Source organism: Charadrius vociferus, unplaced genomic scaffold (genome assembly GCF_000708025.1).
Source record: "Charadrius vociferus isolate BGI_N301 unplaced genomic scaffold, ASM70802v2 scaffold609, whole genome shotgun sequence".
NCBI lineage: Eukaryota > Metazoa > Chordata > Aves > Charadriiformes > Charadriidae > Charadrius > Charadrius vociferus.
The window spans coordinates 484,952-509,153 of NW_009649993.1; the positions used below are offsets into that span (position 1 = coordinate 484,952).

At 38.5% G+C, this 24,202-nt stretch overlaps 1 protein-coding gene across 1 annotated transcript in view; it reads right to left on the minus strand.

The window, feature by feature from the left end:
- Positions 1-24,202, minus strand: part of LOC104292318 — a 47,856-nt gene that overhangs the window by 15,522 nt on the left and 8,132 nt on the right. The window contains exons 5-10 of the mRNA XM_009891674.1: positions 21,759-21,926; positions 19,501-19,602; positions 18,552-18,662; positions 16,749-16,927; positions 2,773-2,959; positions 423-558 (exon numbers count right to left, since the gene is read on the minus strand). Of these exons, the coding sequence (XP_009889976.1) occupies positions 423-558; positions 2,773-2,959; positions 16,749-16,927; positions 18,552-18,662; positions 19,501-19,602; positions 21,759-21,926 (883 nt within the window). The remainder of the gene's footprint in view (positions 1-422; positions 559-2,772; positions 2,960-16,748; positions 16,928-18,551; positions 18,663-19,500; positions 19,603-21,758; positions 21,927-24,202) is intronic.

Here is a 24,202-nt window from a genome sequence, read left to right on the forward strand (position 1 = left end):
TTCACTTTCAGAATGTGATTTCATAGGCCAATTTTCTTTTTTCACTCTAATAGTCATTGTTGGAAATAAATCATTCTTGGGAATGAGGAGGATATACTTTCCATTATCTCTAACAGGTACCATAGCATTTCTGTTTACTGTAGTCACCCACACATCATTGTGAAAGGCACCTTATCCAGGTTTCTTTCTGAGCCTCTGCAAGCCAGCCTTGCTGTAGTTCCAGCATTGACAACAGCAGAACTGGTGACTCACATGTGCCAGCATGTTGTACTGCAGTTTGACTAAAGCTACGGTTAAAGGGAAATCTGGGGGAACAAGTGAAAATAGAATGAAAAGTTGTCACTAAATCTTCCCAAGCTACAGTATTGCTGGTCTCCTGAAGTCTGGCAAATAAAATTGAAAAAAAACCCAGTTTGGTTTACCTTTTGTTTTCATTTACGTTCTCTGCACATAAGTAGAAAGTTTTAAATTCTTCAGATGGAGGTTTGAGTTCAATTACAGATCTCTTGGAGCCTAGAGATTGTTCACTCACAATATAACCCTGTAGGTAAAGGCCACCTGGACAGAATAAAGTAGCACATATCACGTATATTGCAGATACCATTTATGAAATTACTGTCAATTGCAAACATACCAACAACTCTTGATTTTCAGATGCCTTGTGTTGGATGTTTTGACAGAGTTGTACAGACCGTACACGTAAAATATTTAAAATGTGTAAGTTCATTTGCAGGGTTTTTTTTGAAAATTGATTTGAAAATAGTGTAAAACATGCTTCCTATCCAGCAAATAATCAGCAGTATAGTTTTATTTAGCTTCTCATTAAGTAATAAGTGGCAAAATATCTTTTTCTAGCTTTAATGTTCTTTTTCTTTCCTTCAAGAACTTAAGGGATATGAAATTCGCCATTAAAAAAAATCCTAGAGTCAGCACTGGTTCCCCTTGCTTACTGGAATGTCATTGCAGATCACACTAGCCAGCTGTGAAGGAAAGATATTGCGCAGAATCCGGTCTTCAGGACATTTTCATTTTAACTGTGGGGTTTTTTTGGTTCACTTCACCATTTTTTGGTGAATAGCCAAAAAGACCTGCAGAGCTGATTAACTGCAGCTGAGTGTTCCTCTTACTGTCTTCAGGTTCCTTATTTTTTTTTGGCTCTCACGTTTAGTGACAAGAGCATCAAATTAATGCTACAGCATTGGGAATTATATGGGGGAGTGAGAACCTGTAGTGAAATTGGAAAAAACAATGGTAGCAATAACAAGAGAGAAAACACTACCATGTACAAGAATTTGTATGTAGTAGGATATTTAAACACCAAAGTGACGTATTTAGCAGTAGGAGCATAGGCTTAGGTGTCATAAACACATAATGCTGAATTTTTGCCTTTGCACTAATTCAAAAGTACAACAGCATTTTCTTTCAGATTCTTCTGACTGCCAGCTCTCCATAGGGAGAGCGCATTTATAGAATCGTAGAATCTCAGAATGGTTTAGGTTGGAAGGGACCTTGAAGATCGTCAAGTTCCAACCCCCCTGCCATAGGCACAGACCCCTCCCACTAGACCAGGTTGCCCAAGGCCACGACCAGCCTGGCCTTGAACACCTCCGGGGATGGGGCCTCAACAACCTCTCTGGGCAACCTGTTCCAGTGCCTTACCACCCTCATAGTGAAAAATTTCTTCCTCATGTTTAATCTAAACCTGCCCTCTTCCCGTTTAAAGCCATTCCCCCTCATCCTGTCACTACATGCCCTAGTAAAAAGTCCTTCCCCAGCTCTCCTGTAGGCCCCCTTTAGGTACCAGAAGGCCGCAATAAGATCTCCCTGGAGCCTTCTCTTCTCCAGGCTGAACAGCCCCAACTCTCTCAGCCTCTCCTCATAGGAGAGGTGCTCCAGCCCTCGGATCATCCTCGTGGCTCTCCTCTGGACATGCTCCAGCAGGTCCATGTCCTTCTTATGTTGAGGACTCCAGAGCTGGATGCAGTACTCCAGGTCGGGTCTCGTGAGAGTGGAGTAGAGGGGCAGAATCACCTCCCTTGTCCTGCTGGTCCTGATCCATCCCCTCTCCTTGGGGCATCTCTTTTTATTTTAAATACTGACTTTCACAGAGTTGTGCTTGCAGGCTCTCATTAGTCCCTGAAACTCAGCTCCTCTACTTTCAATTGACCCCATTAGCCTCATGTTGCTGCTTTTAGAACGTGGCTGAACACCCTCTTCTGATATGGGGAGAACTGCTAGACTGCAGCTTTAGCTGCAAATTACAGTGGCCCCAGCCTGGAGCACCAACCTCTGCTGGAGTAGGGAAGTTCTGCCTGTTGATGGGTGGACTAGCTTTGCCAAGGCCACCTTAAAACCTGGTAGTGCCAGAGCTGAGCTTATGATGTTGGTCCCTCTGAGGGTGATACCTAACATGCAGGAGTCACCAACTTTCAGCAGACTGCCCATCAGTGGGACCAGCTCAAGCCACTGTAAAGTGCTCTGGAAGGATGGATCTTGTCACTGATACTTGGACCTGAGGTAATGTGCACAGGTCCTGACTAGCCCCATTCCAGAAAGAAAAATCCAGACCATGGGAGGAAAGGGAAGAAGATGGGGGGAATGAGGTAGCTATGTTATAAAAAGAGACTGAGTCTGGTCTTCCTTCACTCACAGTCACAGAACAGAGTGAATTTGCTGTTAGGAAACTCTCATTAATGGTAAAAGTTATATTTGGAAACTGCAGTGAAACTTTTCTGCTTTAATGATCAATTAAAATCCAGGAGCTGTCCTTACCTTGCGCAGGTGTAGACCGGAGAGTGGCATAGAAGTACAAACAGCCATCCTTCAGAATGCAGTAGTGCTGAATCCAGACATCTTTGCTTCTGTCCAGCTGGTGGAGAAGCCCCAGGCACTCTGGGTTTTTGATAGCCAAGGGTGGAAGTGTAGTGTTATGCAGTGTGACATCTACCCACACGTGGTTCTGTAAAGTGAGCATATAATGAAAAGTTCTGGCAAGAAATTAAGGAGGACCTGCTAGTATGAAAAGACACAAGCTCTAGTGCCCTGGAGGAAATTAGCTTTTGTTGTGAAAATAATTTGAAAAGTCAGTGTGGAAAATACAATTAGAAAAACCTGTATTTGATGGCAAATAGTGACCAACTTCTACTTTCTTCTTACAATAATAACTTGTCTTTTCTGCATCTATTTTGTTTTTCAGTACAAGCTTTGCTGGTAGAAACAAGATCATTTCAAAGCTGCATGAAGAAGCTTTTTAAAAACATTTGTCTTGCTGACTGCCTGACTTCGGCAGTCTTTATTATGTGTAACCTATCAAGACAAGGTTCACCATCTACCCTCTGGGTTCAGAGAAAATGTGGTGGTGTCTGAGGCCAGAATACAGCACTCAGACTTGGATGGAAGTGCTACCATACACAAAATTATTACAGATGCCTACCCATCCCTTTCTGCAAAGTAGTCTTTTTCTTTACTAAAATTATCCTATTGTCATTTACGGGTGAAGAAAAAGTTCAACCCATGGAACACTGCCATTATATAAGTTATTTGTGTGATAAGAGAGTCCAAAAAGAAAATCAGGAAAAAATAAACTGTTGTTTAATAGGATCAAGTTGTCTAATGTGAGCCTAAACCATTTCTTCTTTTCCTTTAAATCTGAGAGGTGTTAGACACTCAGCCTCTCCTAGTGTGTTTTGCTTACCTGCAATACGTATTTCAGATTCTACATCAACCAGTGTCATTGTCATTTGAAACCCATGAGGACAATATTGTGCAATATCAATAGCATCCTGTTTGTTTCCATAGGGGTTTTCTTTTGCATTTACTTGTGATATTTCTTTAGTATCCTCGACAAGGCAATGACAGAAAAAAGACTTGGCACAATATAGCTAGCAGCATTCTTTGTTATGAATAGTAAACCTGCCGAGACTTATTGCAGCACAGTGCAGAAGAGGACTTCAGTAATACTAGGTGTATTCATAAAAAAGTTTTCCTTGTAGATTCATTAAGACGACATAGTATCAGTATATTGCACTGTTACATCGTTGCGTTGTGAGCCTTACACACACTAGCTATTGCAAAAAGTCAGTAACAAATGGTATAGCAGACAAACAAAAAGGAAAATATAAGCTTTTTCTATTCAACTGAAAGGAAAGTCCAGTTAGAAGGAAGGAACAGATATAAGGTTCATTAAGAACAGGGGTTAGGTAATGAAAGCGACATATTGTTTGTTCAAAGGCAAAACTAAAAAAGATAAAGCAGTCAAAAATAGCATTTCTGCAGTAGCACAGAAAGGAGCCAACGTACTGTATTATTAATTGGTGAATGCATGAGAGATCTTTCTGTATATATAATGTTGGAACTTTTCATCCAACAAATTATTTTTGCATGTTACACTAAAGAATGATTCTTTTGATGTGCTTTCTTTTGTGCATGTGTGCCTTTATCCTCCTTTTTGGCTCAGGCTATTTTTCTGTTTCTTTTTCCTAAACTGTTTTATTTATTTTTGCAGTTTTCAGGTATGTGGATTCTTTGTATTCTTTTAAGAAACACTGCCAGGTAGACTATACTTGGAAGCAAATTTGGTTTTGCACCTCCAATCACATCTGAAAGCTGAAGCCAAAAGAAATATATGTTTGGCTGATTTTATTTCAGTGGAAAAGGAATTAAAATAGCAATATACACCTCCTTTCACTGTTTGGAAACTCATCGCTAAAGCACACTGCTAAAGGAGTCACTCATGTGCTCTGAGTTGAGAGAAGAAGGAATTTAAATTTCTTTTTCCTTTTTTTTGTTTTTTTTTTTTGCACTGCATTAATGCAGGTTGTAATTTGTACTTTGCAATACTCTTATTTTTTTGGTTGATGATTTTATTTCATCTGCAAAAAAGGTAAGACTTTGATACTTACTCTGCATTTGAGCCTCACATTCTGCTAAAAACCAAGCTGGTTGAGCAGCTAAACCTTTTTAAAAAAGGATTTTACAGATCAACAGCATATTTTTATAAAGGTGGTCTGCCTATAGGAGGAAAGAATAAGAATCATGGGGCTAGAAAAGTGGAGGCTGAAGTGGCTTTGACCCCTATGCTTCCAACCTTGGAAGTACTAAAAATAGCTTTGCAGGTCCCTGTTCAGGGCTCAGCCAGGGACGATTCATTATAAATTATGCTGGGCTGACCAAGCTCTCTCTGTAGCAGCTCAGGATCGGTTATGGCTATGTTTCTCCCAGCCACAGGGGCCAGCAGAGAGTATAGCTATATGAAGAGATAGAGGTAACTCACAGTTTATCAGCTAACTTACTTTTCTTCATCTCTGAAAATACAGAAAAGAAGAACCCAGCAACACTGCCCTCCCCCACCCCCTTTTCTAACATAATAAGCAGGTAGATTGCAACCAAGGCAGACTTGCAGGGAATACTTAAGAAGATACAGACCTTCTCTCCCTTTACTCCAAACAGCATTACTTAGGGCAGAACGTGTTTGTGAGAGTCATCTCTCCCCTTCTTCCTTTCCCACTACCCTCATTTTAGGCTATGTTTCTGAACCAGTTTAAAGCTGCTGATATTTGGAGAGGGAGCATTTTGATTGGTTCCACCAAATGGCAGCAAAGCATATTTTCTTAGTCACAATAATAAATGGCTTTTAGGTAGGAGCTGATTCATATCCCAGCAGCCCAGAACAAAAGAATGCAGCTTCCATGCTGCTGTCTGCACCTGACCATGCACAAATACATCTACTGTTTCCCGGTCTTCTGCACAATCTGCTATACACATGCCTCTCCTATAAATAAAGTATTACCTGATGGACAGGATGCACTGCTTTATCCATAGCCTCCAGCCACCTGTAAATGACAAAAAATGAGAATAGCTTAGTTTGGTAGGGCAGAATACAAGTACTTCACTGCCTCTTTAAACTCTTGCTGACATACACAGCATCTAAAGGGATGTGCAATTTTCAGGACACGTTCAAGGCTTCAAGATAGAAAAGTAGTGGATTAAATCTACATAAACATTGCTATCTCTCAGAAAAATAAGTCTTAAAGCTTGCTTGTAATTGTAACAAATTAAGGCAATATTGCAGACAAGGGAATCTATATATATATATACAGTTCAACATGTCTGGCTAAATGATCGCTCTTCTTGTGTCTTTATTATAATGTAGATAAGGAATTTGTGGGAGATGTAAAGAATCCTGAAAATGGAGACTACAGAATAAAGCAAGCTATTTGTTGGGAAAGTTATTCTTCTCGTGCTGTGGATGGTATAGAATTTGGAACTGGAAAATGCTGTGATATTACAATGGTGGGTGCTATGTTAAGTAGCAAGATTTTACAAAAAGATGGGTGGATGAATACCAAATGTTATCCTACTTCATAGCTTTATATTTTTGATAATTCACAATAAAACAAAAAGGAAAATAAAATTAGATTTTAGTGCATTTTGAAATTAATGTCTAAAAGGTTCTTTTAGTGTCTTTGTTTTGTCACCTATAGTCTTTGGAAAATGCAAAAAGAATATCTTTTAAGTCTAACTCTGAGTCAAGCCCAAACTCATTGCCTCTTATCAGAACCAATACGCTTTTGCGGCATACCTACATTTTTAGATACTAAAATGATAATATGACAGAATGACAGAAAAGGAAATGGAAGATTGGGTTGTATTGCAGTGTCCTTGTTGGGAAGAAGAGAGATCATCCATATGAAATGACCAGTAATCAAGTTTACATCCACAGGAAAATTTACACTTCCATTTGATATAACAGTGGGGGAGAAGGCATGAGAATATGGGTGAAGATTTTTTTCTGGAGATAAATAAAAAATTCAGGGGGATCTTGAGCAAAGCGTAAATATTAAAGACTTCATGAAAAAAAAATCCTCATAAAAAAATATGAAGCTGAAAAATAATTTTTGAAGCTTGCTCAAATGAAAATTAGAAACACCATCTTCCCATAAGTAGCTGATAGATATTTTTTTTCTACTGATCAAGGCAGGTATTTTGAACATCCTCCAGAAATTCAGACTCCCTCTACCCAAACTGGAATAACCACACCGACCCTGTAAAATGAAAGATCACTTACCTTTTCATTTCTTGGTTGGAAGTTGCACAGAAATAGAAAATCCTGTTTCCATTTTGAGGTATGCATTTAAAAACAAATGGTTTTCCCAGACTGGTATCAACACCAATTTCCGCTCCTTCCAGCTTTGTTACTTCCAGGGGTCTGCACTTCCCTTCATCCTGCATTTGGAGAGAAAGAGTGCCAATTCAGAACTAATAGGAAACATCCCTTTTTGCAGGGGAAAAACTCAGAGAATATTCAAAGGTGTAGAAACAGGTGATAAGCTCTTATGCTTTTGAACCATCATATATTTTAATGATCAGCAGCCCCAGAAAATACAGTGCTGTCACAAAAGATAAACTAGTCAAACACCTTCTAAATTTGCATCTCTGTTTTTGCTCTCTTAATTGTTTTTGGTTGATCACAAGTCATATCTGAATGCAGAAACCTCAAAAGGTAGTTGTAAATGTTCTAACTTTTGAGGGTGCAGCTGAGCAAGAGTGGGATTTTCAAAGTGCACCGAAGAATTTAGGAGCATGAGTCTCTTTACTAAGCAATGCTGCCTGCAGTCTGGGTTTATGCTGAAAACCCCACCTTATAGGTGCAGATAGAGGGAACAAAGGCTTACATTCAGAAGACAGTGGGCATAATATAAAAGGATGGATTTCTGCTCCTTTGCAAAGTTGCCCTACATATCAATACGTTTATAACGCTCCCCATCTTTTTCAGACGACTTTCAATGGAACGCATTTCAAAACCTTTTGTACTGTGTCCTGTTGTTCCTGATTGAGTTAAAGCTCTTTGAGACTGAAGGGCATTGTCAGTGTCTTTCTCTGTGGGTAGTTATAAGAAGCCATTAAGCTCCTTAATGTAAGAAGGTAGGTGAAGCAATGCCGCCCCCGACATTCCCAGCCCAGCTCCCCTGAAGTACGTGTCTTAACTCAAAACAAAGGTGCACACACCTGGACGGTGAACTCTAGCTGCATTTCAAATGATATTCTTAGCCCCTTTGCTTTGAAGAGCTATGACTGGGTCTCTAACAATTGCATCAAATTCGGCAGTAATAAAATGGAAAACATACATTAATGCTGGGACATATGAAGAACATTAGTGCTGTTTGCAAATTACACAGATGGTGGAGTCTCATAGAATAAAATCAGTTGATTATTGGGAGTTAATGAAATGTTGTCGGTAGAAGCTGAATTGTAAATGCCCCATGTAATTATTTTATTCGCCTAAAAATAAACTTACAGATCCTTCTATGAACAAAATATACACCTGTGGGTATTAGATAGTTAAACATTTGCTTGTATGCTCATTGGCACATGTAATTATCTCTTCCTTATACATGAATTTTATGGTCAGTACAGTAGATCTAGGCAATCCTGAAAGTCATCAGTGCTTTGTGACCTACTTTACTCGTAATGCCTTCAGACAGAAAACTACATTGCAAAGACAGCATAACCAAAATATGTATTCAGGCTCCAAATCTCATTCCTAGTGTAAAGAATAATAAGTGCAAAGCTGGGTTCTGCTGACTGTCCTAGACTGAAGGCAACAGTCACTGCAGATACTGAAATGCCTGTGTGACCACTATTATTGCACATCCCTATAAATTCCTTTTCTAAACACTTTCGGTGCTGCCTAGAATGAATGCAGATAGTGCTTTGTGGCATCAAGAATGATTTATGTCCACTCCATTTCAAATGAATGCAACTAGGAAAGGAATAAGATGGAGTTGAGGTATTCAAAGTGAGACCAAATGTCCTTCATTGGCTAATAGGCAGCCATACTCCCCTAAGTCTGATAACCCAGACGTAAGGGACATTTCTTTTCACTCCTGTGGCTTTCATGAATGATACCTAGAGAGCATTCCTTTGGAAAATATGCTTTTGTTACAAAAAGTGCAAAAGGTATATTGCTGAAAAAATAATTCTAAAAGTCATTTCTTATGCCTGTGACTGAAGAGTAACCCACTGATGATACTGCCACTCTGGAGGAACCTCATATAACTATGTGATGCTGCCTGAGTTGATGATATGTATCATACAGGTTTTAAATGCACTAACTCAGATTTTAGCTAGTCCTCTTCCATTCTGCACTGAAGTAAAAAAGTTGAGTTCTCGCAAGGTTGCTACCAGCTATTTCATGGATTCTTGGCAGTCTGCAGTATTGAACATGGATAGAGACCTCTGGGTAGCAGGCAGAAAGTGTATGCTGCTTTGGTAAACACTATTCTAAGAATAATAGAAACATCTGAAGTAATCCTTCCCTTGCAGCTAGTTTTCTTAAGATGGCCTGAATTTTAGGGGGAATGTTTCTGCAGAAAAAATGAAAATATTAAACAACGTACAACTATGAGAGACTGAAATAAGGGAGAAATAAGAACAGAAAACTAGACATTTCCTTCCCTTATCGTATGAAATGGTCATTCAGGTAGTGTATGTAGCCTGGGACATTCACAAATCAGCCCTATTTGATTTGATGTAAATGCTTCCAGAAAATAAATGACATTCACAGCATTTCCTGAATGATTCACTGTGTTCAAATAATTTTATTTGAGCAGAGTTATATTTGCTATTCTAGTTAAGCTTCTTTGTCTGTTAGAAAGGAGAAGCTGAAAAGATATATGAACATTTCATTCTATTTGCAGTGAAAGAAATCAAAATCGACAACAGAAATAACTATGAAAAGAGATTAAAATTAAGCTATACAAAAGACTGCAAGTACTAGGAAAATGGAATAAAAGTAACTTTATGGAAAACAAGATCAAATCCTAGAAGAAATAGTAGAAAAAATCTAAAACACAATGTGAAAACGGAGCAGTGCTAGAAAGCAGAAACAAAAGACTGGTTAGCTTTGGAGTGCGGCAGTGGACAGTATGAGGCAGTTGCTCCTAGGTCACTGGTTCAGATTGGTTTGGGGTCAGAAGTGGCATGACTGAATTTTTGACTCTTTCAAAAATGTCTTCCTGAATGTGCCCCTGTGTTCTGAAAGTAGACATCTCTTAAATGAGACAGGAAAATGAACTGTTTTTTTTTCCTTTTTCCTTCTTTTTTCTCATTTGCCTAACTTTCTCCATCACAGCTGACATGCCCTCCCTGGCACTCAGGCTTGCAGCATTTTCACCATCTGTTATTTTCTGGTTTTCCCTGACCACCTTCTCCCTGAGGTCTGGTGCTGTTTGCTTAGTAGTATCTCTAAAATCTTCCCCTCCCTCTCTCTCTCTCTTTTTTTTTTTTTTTTTGTTTTTTTAATCACTTTGCTTTGTGGTAGACTCATTGTTCGGATATTTTAGGAAATTATAGCTAGAGCCTGTTTGCATTTCTTCTTTGAGCTGGACACATTGGTGCAGAGGAGAGACTAAGGCTTTTATGTCTCTTTCTCCTACATCTTTTTCCTTTCCTCTTGAGGAAAAGACTTGCAAATGTCAGTGAACAGAGAGCTCTAGACTCCACAACTGGCATTTTTCACCAGTAGAGATGAATTTATTTAATTTTTCATTTTGTTTTGCTTTAAACAATTTACATCTAAACTAGAGAGAGTAGAAACATACCAAAGAGCAAGATAACAAGGGAAAAAGACATAAAAGCTCCTCTGATCTTAAGAACATAATTATCCTACACCTAACTATATCGGCTGTCAGATGATGTATGATCAGGTGGTTTTGTGATATAACTAATCTTCACATTCCAGTTGGTTCTTCTGTTGAGGTTGAGTAATTAGCTCCAATTAATTGCACAAAAGGTAAAGAACAGTTTGCAGGACCAAGCATCACAGGAAGAACTATTGTTCACATTAAAATTTTGAACAACTTGAATCAGGTCAAATAATGTATCTAATTATGAAATCTGATTATGATTCTTTCTCCGGGTCAGGGTATGCAATCTGTTAGTGGGCCAAAACTAACTTGTGTATCGTATCAGCCAGAATTTTTTCTCACTCATTAATAGAATAATACAGTGGAAGTACTGGAAGCCTTGGATTTAGCAGCTCCTTAAGTGTAAATTAAAAAATATATCCTAGAGCCATGGGAGTAATGGAAAATGTAGAGAAGAAACCAGATTGTATACCAGATCTAAATAATGTGGCAGCTCCCAGACTATGATGATAAAGCTCCAAGCAAGAATGAAGAACAAATAGAAGCGGTATCTTTATGAGCAATGGCTCAGACCTAAATCTATTTATAGCTAAGCCTTTTATATAAAGTGCTTAGGCTTAGCGATGAACACACAGGCTTGCTCAAGAGAACAAAAGACTGAATGTTTGTCATAGATTGAAATGATGTGAAGGGTCCACACATGGCAGACAAGGGATTTCTTTCTTGGTATAATAATTGGACTCTGTATATACCACAGAAACTAAAATAACTTAAAAGCTTTTTTTTTTTCCTCTCTATTTTGTTCTGCTATGAACTGTCTTAAGGCTGCGTGCAAGCAACCAGAAGCATGTACTATAGAGTCTGAGTTGCAAAATTTTTGTTAATACACTTCCTGTAAAATGGTCTGCTCCCACATGCAGAGAAGACAATTGTAGAAAGAAAATGGAACACTGAAGTCTGCATTTAAATTTCCTCTCTGCATTTAGGGAGGGCTTTCACTTGTTCTGTGAGACCTGGGTGCGAAGTGATGTGTGTTGATGTGAATAAAGGTTAAACAGAAGACTGGTATCCAGCTGGTTATAGGAGGTATGTAAATGTTGCTGTTGAATCTTATTTGGAATAAAAAGAAAATGCAAATTATAATACAGTTTCCAGGTGTTCTGAATACGGCAGAGGGTGAGAACGGAATGATTTACAAACACAAACATACCCTAATAGACACAACTAAGGCACAGCAATTTCCTTCACAGAGAAATCACTAATTAAAGAATATTCAATGAGGAAAGCCTTCTGCTGTTGAGAAAAAGTGAAGGTTATGGGCCCCTTTGAATGTAAATGGCACTGTATAATTATCTGAGCAATACTTAATTGCCAGTATGCTGGCTGCGTTAAAGTGCAATAAACAGAGAAGACAAGATCCTGTTGAGCTGTTGAAATGGACTGGCTTCATAATGGAAACAGGAATATGACCTAGCATCTGATCATTTAAGTGATGTAATAGCTGGGGTCTAATTGCTTTTGGATGTTAAGAAAGGCACGTCTTTGTTCCCACTGCCCTCGCCTCAGGTTTGAGAAACTTTGCCTTAGTCACTCACACTGTGCCTGAGGGCTTCCTAGAGGCATTAAACTTGTGAGCCTAAGAAATGCAAATCATAATTCTTTTTTAAACTGACATTATCATATATAATCACAATGGAGACTGACAAAAAGCACATTCCTCCCCTTCACTGCTGTCACTGAGTTCAGTGAGAGTACTTCTTAAGAGTACGTGTTGCAGTTTTCTTACAGCATGTTTCAGAGCATTACTACCATGAAGTATCAGGAATGCTATTTCTCTGGGGCTACACTTGAAGGTGAACTTGCTCTTTATTCACAGTTCAGTCTCTTGCTACAACTGAATCTCTAAAGGACGCTCTTTGCTACTGTCAGGACAGTGATTTCCAACTTAACTGCTCCTACTTCCTTCCTATTACAGTTTCTTCTTTTGACTTTCATACTTTGAGTCTATACAAAATGCTGGCAGCAAACTCATACTCTTTAGACATTTATTCCTAATTACTGTTGTTCCACATCATTCTTAGCTGAGGGAATTGGAGAGAGAAGTGGAATAAATGACAAATGTAACATACGGACCTGAGAGACAGAGCTGATCTGACTAGAATACATCAGTCTCTGCTTTCTGGAAAGGAAATCTGCAGGGCAGATACATTGATAACACTTTCCTGTTTGGAGCCAGTCATCTTTATACCTTCTCCTAGACCATTACCTCAATGATATTTACTTCATATTTTCCTTTTCAGGTGTTAGATTGGTTATCTGTCTCACTATCCTCTTTCCCAGGGTCTATTTATGGCAAAGGGACAGGAAATAATTCCAAGGAACACAGCAAGACACAAAACAGAAAGGAGTTAGGACTTTGTTACAAACATGATCTTTTGTTAAATCTTTTAATTTTATCAACTCTACCTTTTTTTTTCCTCTTCTTTCATCCACAAATATCACTTATTATGTGTATTTTATTAACCATTACATAGCAAGAAAGAACCAATGAGTTGAAACTAGGAAATTCTGGCTTTGGCTGGCATTTTTAGTGGATCTATAAATCCCAGCATTTAATTTGCTGAGCTCCTTACATGATGAATATTTGTAATGAGGAATTTTGGGAAATGTTTTGGGCTATAATGCCTAGAGCACTGTTAGCTCTCCAGCAGATATGTTCTCATGATAGAGGAATGCAAGCTCCACAGCTTTTAAACCCCTTATTGGCCCATTTGTTCCTGGGTCCCAGGGATTATATTTCTCCTTTTCAATGGGTTTGCAAGACTGGTATTTTTTCAACCTGAAGGCTGCAGCATATTGTAAAGTTTCCAAGTTGACTGTCAGGTTCTAGAAGCTACTTGGTGATGGCAGCTCTGCGTGAACTTATTTAACCTGTTGAGGTGATGCTTTACTGGTGTGGCTAGATTGCTTTTGTTATCTTACCTGTCACACGTAAAGGTGATTAAGGTTTCTCTGTCCTACACTGAAGCCTTCACCATAGATATTTTGTGGTGATTTTGCAGTCACTTTACTGTGCTGCGCAACAAATGATAGTTTTAGAGGAGCAGATACTGCTTTCTGTAAAGGATCAATGTTTGACTATGCTGATGTGCTTTCAGCTTTCCCTAAAATAATGTTATTTGAAGCAGAAGAAACTTGATTGCTTGTACTTATCTCAGGGTAGAATTTAAATGTACATCACTGTCTATCTCCTCACAATGTCCAGATGTCTTTCCTTTAGGAGAAAAAAAAACAGGCACATGGACAAAGAAATGTTTGAGAAGATCCAGTGTTCTGGACAATGGGGGATCAGAACTGTAGAGTATCTAGTGGAACTCCACTGCTGCTAAATGTAAGCAAAAACATTATGAGTCATTGTAACTCCACTGATCTCAGTAATTTACACAAAACAAGGTTCTAACCCAATGTGCCGAATATTTCTGCTATGAGGTGGCGGACACAGTTGTGTCCACTGAAGTGACAAATGTGTTTTAGTTACTTATGTGGATTTTAGAGTCAAGGTCAGTGGCAGCACCTGTTTGAGGGAAAACAAAAAGACCTTGTATGTCAAGTGACCAAAGCTGTTGCAACAGCAATCACTTCACCAATATGTGATTGGATAGAGATGAGTCTGAAACAGCAGCAATCGCATGGGTGAGTCAATACGTAAAAAGCTCTAGAAACATCATTCCCTTTTTTAATATTGGTGGGAAAAGGAAAGCTCAGCATGGATAATTTCTGCCTGTAAATAGCAATGATTTGTTTGTTGATATGGACTAAAGCAGAAGATGAAACACCCTTTCTTTTCTCCTCAACAAAACATTATATGCATCCCTTCAGATGTAAATAAAAGGCCTGATTGTCTTCTTACGTAGGTGGAAATCAGGCATGACCTTGTTGGAGCCACTGAAACTACACCAATGTAAGGTCTTGTTCTCAACATCAGAATTAAGCCCTGAAAATTGATGACTCTGATCAGTTTGTTGGATACTGACATGCAGATTATCCTAAACTATTTTTGTCTCCATGAATTATTCTTGCTGTCAATGAATGGTATCAAAGAACATTTTATATCTGCTAAGTGGAAAAATTTTTCTTCCTGAGTGAGGCAAGGCCTGGAACATAATGTTTCCAACTTAATCATGCATCTGACGTTACATAAATGCTGTGTTAAACTAAGAACATTATTTGTAATTCCCTTAGAAAAGGAACTGGGATGAGCAGCATCTGTATGTGTTGTTCCTCTTACGCCCTGGTAGAAATCATACCAAAAGAAAGAAGTGACAATGAGTCCAATTGAGCTCCCTCTTACTTCATTTGGGCATTGGATCTCTCAGTAGTGAAGAAGCATATTTGTATTTAAGTATCTTTCTTTCTGTCTTACTAAATGAGTCTTTAGAGTACTCTGTAAGCACAAGAGGCAGTGAAGAATGTCCTCGTGCTTTCAGTTGCTAAAGTGGTACTGCAATATTTCAATGTATTCTTTGGAGTCCAGAGACAGAGAGAGAGCAGCTGGCAAAAAAATGGTATGAAATAATTACAAAGTGGTTGAATGGCACTAGTCTTGGACAATGCAAGAAAACAAGCAGTAATTATTACTACAACATATTAACGCAGTGCTTTAAATTTATTTACTCTTTTTAAGCAAAAGCAAATGCGTATTTTCAGGATAAAGAAACAGGCTACTATCACAACATAAGGTTGGTATGATTGAAATAGTTATTTTTTGCAGTGCAGTAAATAAGACAAAGCTAGCTGGGGAAGAAAAGGTAGGCTTAAAAAGAAATCTGCTAGTTGAAAGAAATAAAAGAAAATTTAATTAAATATTAATGAATGTAGGATTATGGGGCACCTTCTAATCCTCAGTCCAATTTATCTAACACTCTGCCTTCAGAGGTACTTAATTGACTGGAAAGTGGCGAGTATTTAAATGGCATAACTAGATGTTTTTTTACATTTCAGGAGTTTGATGAAGGACCTGATAAAATAAAATAAAATAAAATAAATAAAATAAAATCTTCTCTCCAAACAAATGTTCCTATATGTTTGTATTCTTTTTAGAGTGTGTTTTATTTGCTATTTGTTTTTGTTTTGAGACCAGAATAGGTAGCGTTGTAATAACGAGGATGGAAAGCCAGACTGCTTTGTTGTATAGTCAGTGGTTCTGCCGCATATCCCTGATTAGGTGGCTAGTGTGTATATCATGACATATGCAGAGAAATAAGCCTACCAGATTTTCTGCTGGAAATGTCAGGTAGATAGAGAATTGTAGAAGAGCAAGCTCTTTCTATAAATTTTAATTACTTTTCACAAAATATCTTTTTCCCACAAAAGTGTTTGGTTTTGATCAAGAAGATTAAATGTTGAAAGCTTGATTAATCTCAGTTTGGATATAGAACTGCCGTGCCTAGTGTGAATTCTTTTCTTCATCTTAACAGTATTGTCCATGAAAAACTATGCTGAGGATCACCAGGAGGAAGAACCAGAATGCACTGTGGGAGTTTGAAGTGTGAAATAGAGAGAGATGACATAGTAAAAAAAAACCAATATAAAGATAGATTCATGATCAGGAGTGAAGCCTGTAGTATTAGCTTCCCTACTGTCTTCTGCTGAATTTCCTTAATACCATCTTGTTGTCTAGATTATATTCATGTTTATTAGAAATTTGTGCTCGTATGTCTACATATGTATATGTACATGTGTCCATATATGCGTACGTGTACGTCTACATCCTTCATATGCTGAGTTGACCAGAAGATGTGCGACATTGTTAGCATAGATAAAAACTATTTACAGGTCAAGAACTTGGTGCCATGCTCAGGTTCCCATGTAGTTTCTGATTAAGGGTGGACATGGTTGTATTTCACTGGTATGTGTTCAGATTGTGTGTTGGAGGCAAACCCATTTCTACCTGTTTCTAACCAGCTGATATTTCTGCTGATGTTCTTCCTAGGTTAGCTAAGAGAATCCCTGGAAACTCCATGGTCTGTGCATTTAAGTACAATACTGCTGTACTTTGTAGTTCGGGACACAGCTTGCTTCCTCACCAGGTTCTCTCCTTACCTTTTTGTGTTTGTAATAGTGTAGGTAGCCATTATGTTTCAGCACAAACCACCTCTTTCTCCAGCCCTTCAGTATCGCTGACTGTGTTCGTTTATGCAAATATCCTCGGCAGGTAGGTCTGGGGGTGTTAGGGTAACGGCTGATATCTGATCCCACCACCATAGTCAGGGTATCAGGACCTAAAATATTACATGAACAATGTGAAAACATGCATCAAAACTATAAGCCAGTCTGTCAATATTTTTGAATAACCCTGTAGGGGGCAAGTAGTATTCTATCCCACGCCCTTTTCCTCCCAATGTAGCTTCTAGCAAGCAGAAAAGCAGCCTAGGAAATGATGAATTAAATCAAGCAATATTTGTCATTCTTTTAACAGAAATTCAGGAATGAAACTAATTTTGTGTTGAGGAGGGAGCCAGCTGTTGTTGGTAAGGGAGCCAGCTATCTGAAGACACCTCTTAAATCAGGTTTTGTGGCCTGCCTTTGCAAGCAATGTCTTAGGTGCTTGCATATTTTATCACTCTAGAAAAGTGGTTAGATTTCATTGCTCAAATGGGTGTACATAAATTGGAGTTTATAAAAAATTGCTGAGGATTTTCTTAGGGGCCCCTTCAGTCTCTGTTATCTTACATATGCTCTTGAGAATTCTTTCTTTTCCATGCCTTGGAGTCTACTAACCTGTTGTGCTATCTGTGCCCCTCACTGAGGGGGCTTGCTGTTGAAGGCTAACCTGTGCTAAAGTGTCTACTTATCATCTGCAAAAGGTAAGTACTCAAAGGAGATGTTAGGTTGCAAGATTGTCTAAAAATATGTTCTTGTTATCAACAATGAAGTACAATTTCACAATATTCGCTGATGCTATCGATAAATCTATGCTTTGACCCTAAAGGCTTGAAATTCTGATTATATCAGATAATACTTCAGAGCAGGCAGCAACGCCTTAAAGAGGACTGAGAAATGTGACTATGGCACATTTTCATTTACAAAACATTTGTTGGATTTCTCTTTTGGGGACATTTGACTTTGGGAATGCTGTCTCTGTGCCAAGATTAGGCCAGGGGGTGTTCTCTGAGGAGTTAAAAATACCCAGTAATCAGAGATTTATCTACAAAAAGACTCAACATACTTTTAAATATAACAGCGCGAATGGCACCTTTATAATTAAAGAACTTGGTATGTGTCAACTTAAATTTGTCACTGTCTTGTAAAAGCATTTTAATTTATTGAATTTCCTGTGAGTTCTTGTCAAAACCATATCTGGGATAAACAAAAGAACTGCAGTAAATTAGCTTTCAGCATGCAAACATGGGTATCTTTGGGGTATAGTCACCACAATTCTATGAAGAATATGCATCCTTGTTTCTGTGGTGCTGCAAAAGGATGCCTCATGGAATAACCTCTCTGCTCTCCTGACTAGAGTTCAGGTCTTGGCAACACAGGAATCACTACTGGGTGCACCAAACGAAGCTGTGAAGCCTCTCCCTGAGGAAGCAAAAGGCATAAATAAGGTATTGGTGTATCTGCAGTCACTTTCAGGAATTTCTCAGTCACTTTCTTTAAGGCAGGAGAGCCAAAAGCATTACTGTCACACCTGCTCCTTGGGGAATATTTTGTATGTTTGTTTTCTTCTGTGTTCCTAGCAAGGTCTAGATAAAAAGGCAATACTACTGTATTAGATAGTAATGCATTAAACTGTTAATTAAGATTTTTGTTGCATCCATCATCCGACTTGTGTAGATGTATTTGGAGCCTTGTACAGCAATCCTAACCTATCCATGTAATTTATTGTGATCTCAATCTTACCTTTCCTTGCCAGATTGGCAGCTTCTGAATGTGGCATGCTGGTGACATCAGTTCCATTGACGGCTATCAGAATATCCCCGACCTGAAGCCCTGCTTCTTCAGCTGCACTGTCTGGAATAAAAAAACCTCATTTTATTTAGAGTTAGGATATCAGGCATGCCTATGTAATTGAGCTTTTCTAGTAAAACACATATCTGTCCAACCAGTCAAGGATTATGCTTTGGGGCCTTCATGACGTCAACTTGGAGGCGGAACAAGTTTTTCTGAGCAACCTGTTAGTTGTCTGTAAATGAAACTCCAGGATTTAGGTGCTGGATCAACACTAGATGGTCACTGACAGTGGAGAAATTTCATTATAAATGCCATTAGGACTTAAATGCTTTAAGATGCAAACAGGCATTTCAGTATCTGAAGGTTTTGACCTAAAGTGCAAACAAAGATCTGGTATGATGTTCAGTAAAGACAGTAGAGAAAACATCTATTATTCTTGTGAGCTTCAGATTTAAGATGAAATGACTGTTCTCTGTGCTGTTGTTTCTTTTGCTGGTTAATAGAATTTGGCTATAGCATTTTGTGGGTTTTGTCTTTAGGAGGAAATGACATACTAAGTCAACAAACGTTCAGTGAAGGAGGGACTGAATCAGTTTTGTTAATATATCAATCTTTTGTTTATTTGTTAACTGCTGCAAAGCGCATGCACTCCTAATAAAATAGTGCTTGGACACATGCCAGCCAGGAATGGAGGTAAATTAGAGAAGTGATAAATATGCTTCCTTCATGGGGACCAATACACAGTTACCTAAATCCCAGTTACAATTTCTTGGACACAGTTTTCCTCTTCTCATTTATAACTAAACATTCATAATCTACTGTGAAAAAAATGTTTTTGGAAAATATTTTTCCATGTCCATACTATTTAATGCATATTTTTAAAGAAAATACAACTTACTTGTGTCAACTTCAGTCACAAGGATAGGCTTTGAGAACTGGATCCTGAAACCCCAAGGGTAATTGCCGGTTCCTTTAGCGATCTTCACCGTTCTTTCACGAACTGCAAAGCAGGAAGAAAGACATCCCTTGTTCCCTACAAGTCAAGTTCAATTTGACAAGCAGCAGCCTGTTTAAAATACTTCCTCTCTGTAGGCACTGACAGTTACTGCTTCTGCAAATGGCTGGGATGCTTTCACTATCACTCCTAGCTGTTTGGTGCTGCCCCTCTGCCAGTGCGTACCCCCCTCACTCCATGACTGATCAAATGCCATTCACATTAGGGCAAAGACAGACAGCATCAATGAAATGTACTTTGGTCAGCAGTTTAAGTTGAGTGCCCAGACTTTGCAATGAAGAGGTGGAGAAGAGTTCAGATGTTCCACTCTACCGACAGTGTTCTAGGAGAGAAAAGCACTCCTGCTCTCTGTGCCAGACATCTAAGCTGCAAAAACAAAATACACTCTAAATTCTCAAATGAGTTTAAATCTGTTTCTTGCAGTTTCATTCTTTTTATGTTTCAGAAGGTTTCTATCTTTTGGATACCAATTGTTTCTTTTCCTTTCGTCCACCCTTCCCTGTCCACTCCCTGATCGCACTGCCTCCCAGTCCTCCAGTCCAACCCTCCACCACACTGACATCTCCTGCCACCAGTGGCTGTACCCATGTGATGTGTTTTTCAAGTCAGCAGCATTTAATATGTAAAAGGATCATCCTCAGTAAAAAGGAAGGGACTGGAACATCTTTCTCATGAGGAAAGGCTGAGGGACTTGGGTCCTTTTTGTCTAGAGAAAAGAAGACTGCGGGGGGATCTTATCAATACTTACAAATACTTAAAGGGAGGGTGCCATGGGGATGGGAACAGTCTTTTTTTCAGTGGTCCCCAGTGATAGGACAAGAGGTAACAGCCATGAACTTGAACATAGGAAATTCCATCTAAACATGAGGAGGAACTTCTTTACTTTGAGGGTAGTGGAGCACTGGAACAGGCTGCCCAGAGAGGTTGTGGAGTCTCCCACACTGGAGACATTCAAAACCCGCCTGTACGCCGCCCTGCGCGATCTGCTGTAGGTGACCCTGCTCTGGCAGGGGGGTTGGACTAGATGATCTCCAGAGGTCCCTTCCAACCCTGACCGTTCTGGGATTCTGTGAAGATCAGGGTCTAATTGCCTGCTTCCAACTTTTTCTCAGGGTCTAGTAGTATTATTGTGTCTCAAATGTTCTGGCTTGTTAGTAAATCTTATCCTCATGAAGGACTTCAGTGTAAATTTGAATTTTCAGAGTGTCTGCTTTTGATTGTTTCACTGTCTTACATGTTTGTTTAATGGAGACCAATTTAATAATAACTTATGACAGCTGTTTGTCTTCAAATTGTGCAAAATTTTGAAGTTAGAAATTGCTTTAAAGGTCAGTTTACTAGCAGGCCAATTGACGTTACCTGTCTAAAAGAGCATAGATACTTCAATACCTACTATAACTATCTTGCTGAACTTCTGAGTTCTCCCTTGGGAGAAGAGGGAATGAAAATGGCTCTCCAGAATATTCTCATATATTTTAAGGGAGAATTTTAGTATCTGGAAATTTATAGAGGAAGTTTGTTTTCTCTCATATTGTGAATGATTTATGAGCTCCAGCAAAGAACTATCTCCTGGAAAGATAGAGGGGTGTTTCAGTTTGTCATTTGAAAACATTTTAACATCTGAAAAGTGAAGTAAAACCGCCAATCCCCCTGCAAAAGTTATTCACTATATGTGTTTGCATGACAGGGTTTAAACTACAAATAGAACAATGCTTCATACCCATAGGAAACTTTATTCTTTTCTTTCTGGATCTACTATGTTTGAAAGTTTGACGGAGAACAGTTTTTATGACCATTATAATACTTTATGTCCATAAATAGCTCTGTGTGATTTTGCCATGCTTGAAGAAGCTATAAAATTACACTGCTTCTACCCTTATCATGCAGCTAGAGATGAGGTTTAATTATGATGTTTTTGCAGTATCAATTTTTTCAAGCAATTATAATATTTTGTAAGACAGCTGCTAAATTAGAATTACTTATTTACATTTTTTAACAACCTTTTAGCTTCTTAGATTCCTCTTTTTCCTGTCTTCAGCATCCAGTGTCTTCTGCAAAATGTTGATCCCCTGGAATTCTCAGAGTGCCCAAAATAAATACTGTTTTATGACATTTATTACCTGTTGCTTCAGCCAACTTACTTGCAACTGGTCTAGGCCTTTTGCTGAGGCATCTAGGACTGTTATCCGGAGAGACATCATCTCCTCTGAAAACCCAGGAAGCAGAATGAAAGTTTTCTGTATAAAAACCTCTGTCCTCGTTTTCAGAATGTAGTCCCAGATCTACTGACCGAGCATCCTCTGAATTTACTGTCATGGCAATAAAACAAGTAAAAGTAATGTCAGTAGGGAAAATGCATGAAGAATAACAGATCTCAGCCAGTCAGCATGGAATAAGTACCGCAAGCTTCTTAATGAAGTTTGTAATGTCTGTACTTAGTTCTGCAGTTTTGCCGCTGTTAAAGGGGCAGTCTGCAAAGATGTCCAAAAATAAGATCACAATATTGGATGCTATTGCATATTGAACTTGAATGACAAGTGCAAATGCTTAAAACAGGAGCTGTACCTTTTTAAGAGAAGTCTGGTTTTAATCAATCGTTAAACTTTCTTATGTGGACCATTAGATTAGGAAACCAAACAAGTTTTCTAGAAACTTAGTACAAGTTCAGAGCATATGGGAAGACAAAAAAGAAGCTGAAAAGTAAATGGCATGACTCATGTAATGTCGACTGTATTTGCTATTTGCTTAATCTTAGCTCTTCCAGATGTGTGTGTTTAGTTTTATTAAGAAGGAGATGAGGAAAGGATAGTTTGGTTGGTTTTGTTTGAGGTTTTTTATGATGTTGGTTTTTTTCTTTAATATACCTTCTGGCTTCTCCTAGGCTGTTGAATATTTGTATGATGTTACATGTGTTATCATAAGGATTTTCAGATCATATTTTGCATTAATTTACATTCACAACGTCTTGCAATGAGTTCACTGGGTCAAACCCTATCACCCACATTAACTTGGAGATGGAGGAGAGCTCTAACTGTAATTCTCTGCTGAAGAAAAAAACAGTAATGTTCAGGCTCACAAGGTGATAGGAAAGCAGGCGGCTGGCTGTGTGACAGGCAGGCTATAAACAGCAGTTTGTGGAGAAAAAGGCCATGCAATAGCATGACAACTTCCCAAGTAGGCCGGGAGCTGGAACTTCAAAGCTAAAACTGGATGGTGAAAGCTATATAAAAGACCATCAGAGACTGTGCTAACAAACTGAACAAAATGCTTCAGTATAAACTGCCTGAGAGGAAAAAAAAATAACTAATCACGTTCCTGTGAGTACAAAATGCCTGGTATAATGGAATTGGATTTAATGCAGCTGGAGAAAGGATCTGTTTGCTTTGTTTATCCTGTGTTAGATGTGGCAATTATGCAGAATGATTTCCAGTTTCAAAACAGAAAAGATAAAAATTAACCTTTATTTAGTTTTGTTCAGCAAGTTACTTCCTGAGTACATCTGAATGGCAGATTTTTCGCTTGGACAGTTTGCTTAACTGTCTCTATGTAGACAAATACTTCACATCAACTGGCTTTCTCCAGAAAGTATGAGATGGCACGATTAACTGTATAAAAAGATGGCATGATTAACTGTATAAAAAGTTACTGGTAAATAAACAAAACTAAAGAAATAAATAAACAGTACTAGGCTGATATGTTTAAAGCACATCTTAGTTTGCTACCATGAATTTATAAATTAAGAAAACCTCGACTAGCACCAAGCAATTCAGTACAGCACAGTATTTTGCCAGTTTAATATCGAATTTTTATGATTGTAGTGGAGCTTAAAATGTGTCAAACAGGCAAAACCAGAGAAACAAACGCTGCCACGTTGGCATCATGGAGTTTTGCCAAGACATTTCTTAAATGTCTTTTAACCTCTTCCCTCCTTGAGCTTTCAGCACAGATGATAAACTGAGCAGTTAATGAGTGTCAGGAACAAGCTGCACTTAGGTTCTTCTCAGCTTCTGGAAGTTGCTGCATTTAAGGGGCTGCTGCTTCCAAATGTCGATTAGAGTTGCCACAAGTCTGCAAACACCAGGGAACAGCCTACCTACCAAAGCAAAAGGGACTGAAGTCTTAGGCCTGTAGCACACTATCCAAAATTATTATATACTAGGATTTGTGACAGAATTGTCTGCTCACTCACCTTTCTGGAGACCACTTCAGGTTCATGCCATGTGCTACCAAAAACTTAATCTCAAGGAAAGCAATTCTAGCTCTTGCAACTTGGTCTTTTTTGGTTTGTTTGTGTTTTTATTTATTTTTAATTTTTAATTTTATATTTTCTCAATGAAACCAGCATGTGCCTGATCTAGTAAAATTTATGGTCCAGTTTTATATTCAAGAGACATCACTGTTGAAAACAATGAACAGTTTATCTTGGTGTATGTGTCTTCTGGTAGGTTTTTTGAGCTCTGGTGGTTTGGCATGGTAACTTTCTAATCTCCTTGCCATGGACTTGATTCTGTCTTAGGGCCAAAGAAAGGAACCTGCTGACAATAAACAGCTTTTTCATTTCCATGTGAAATGCCAGTCATTCCTG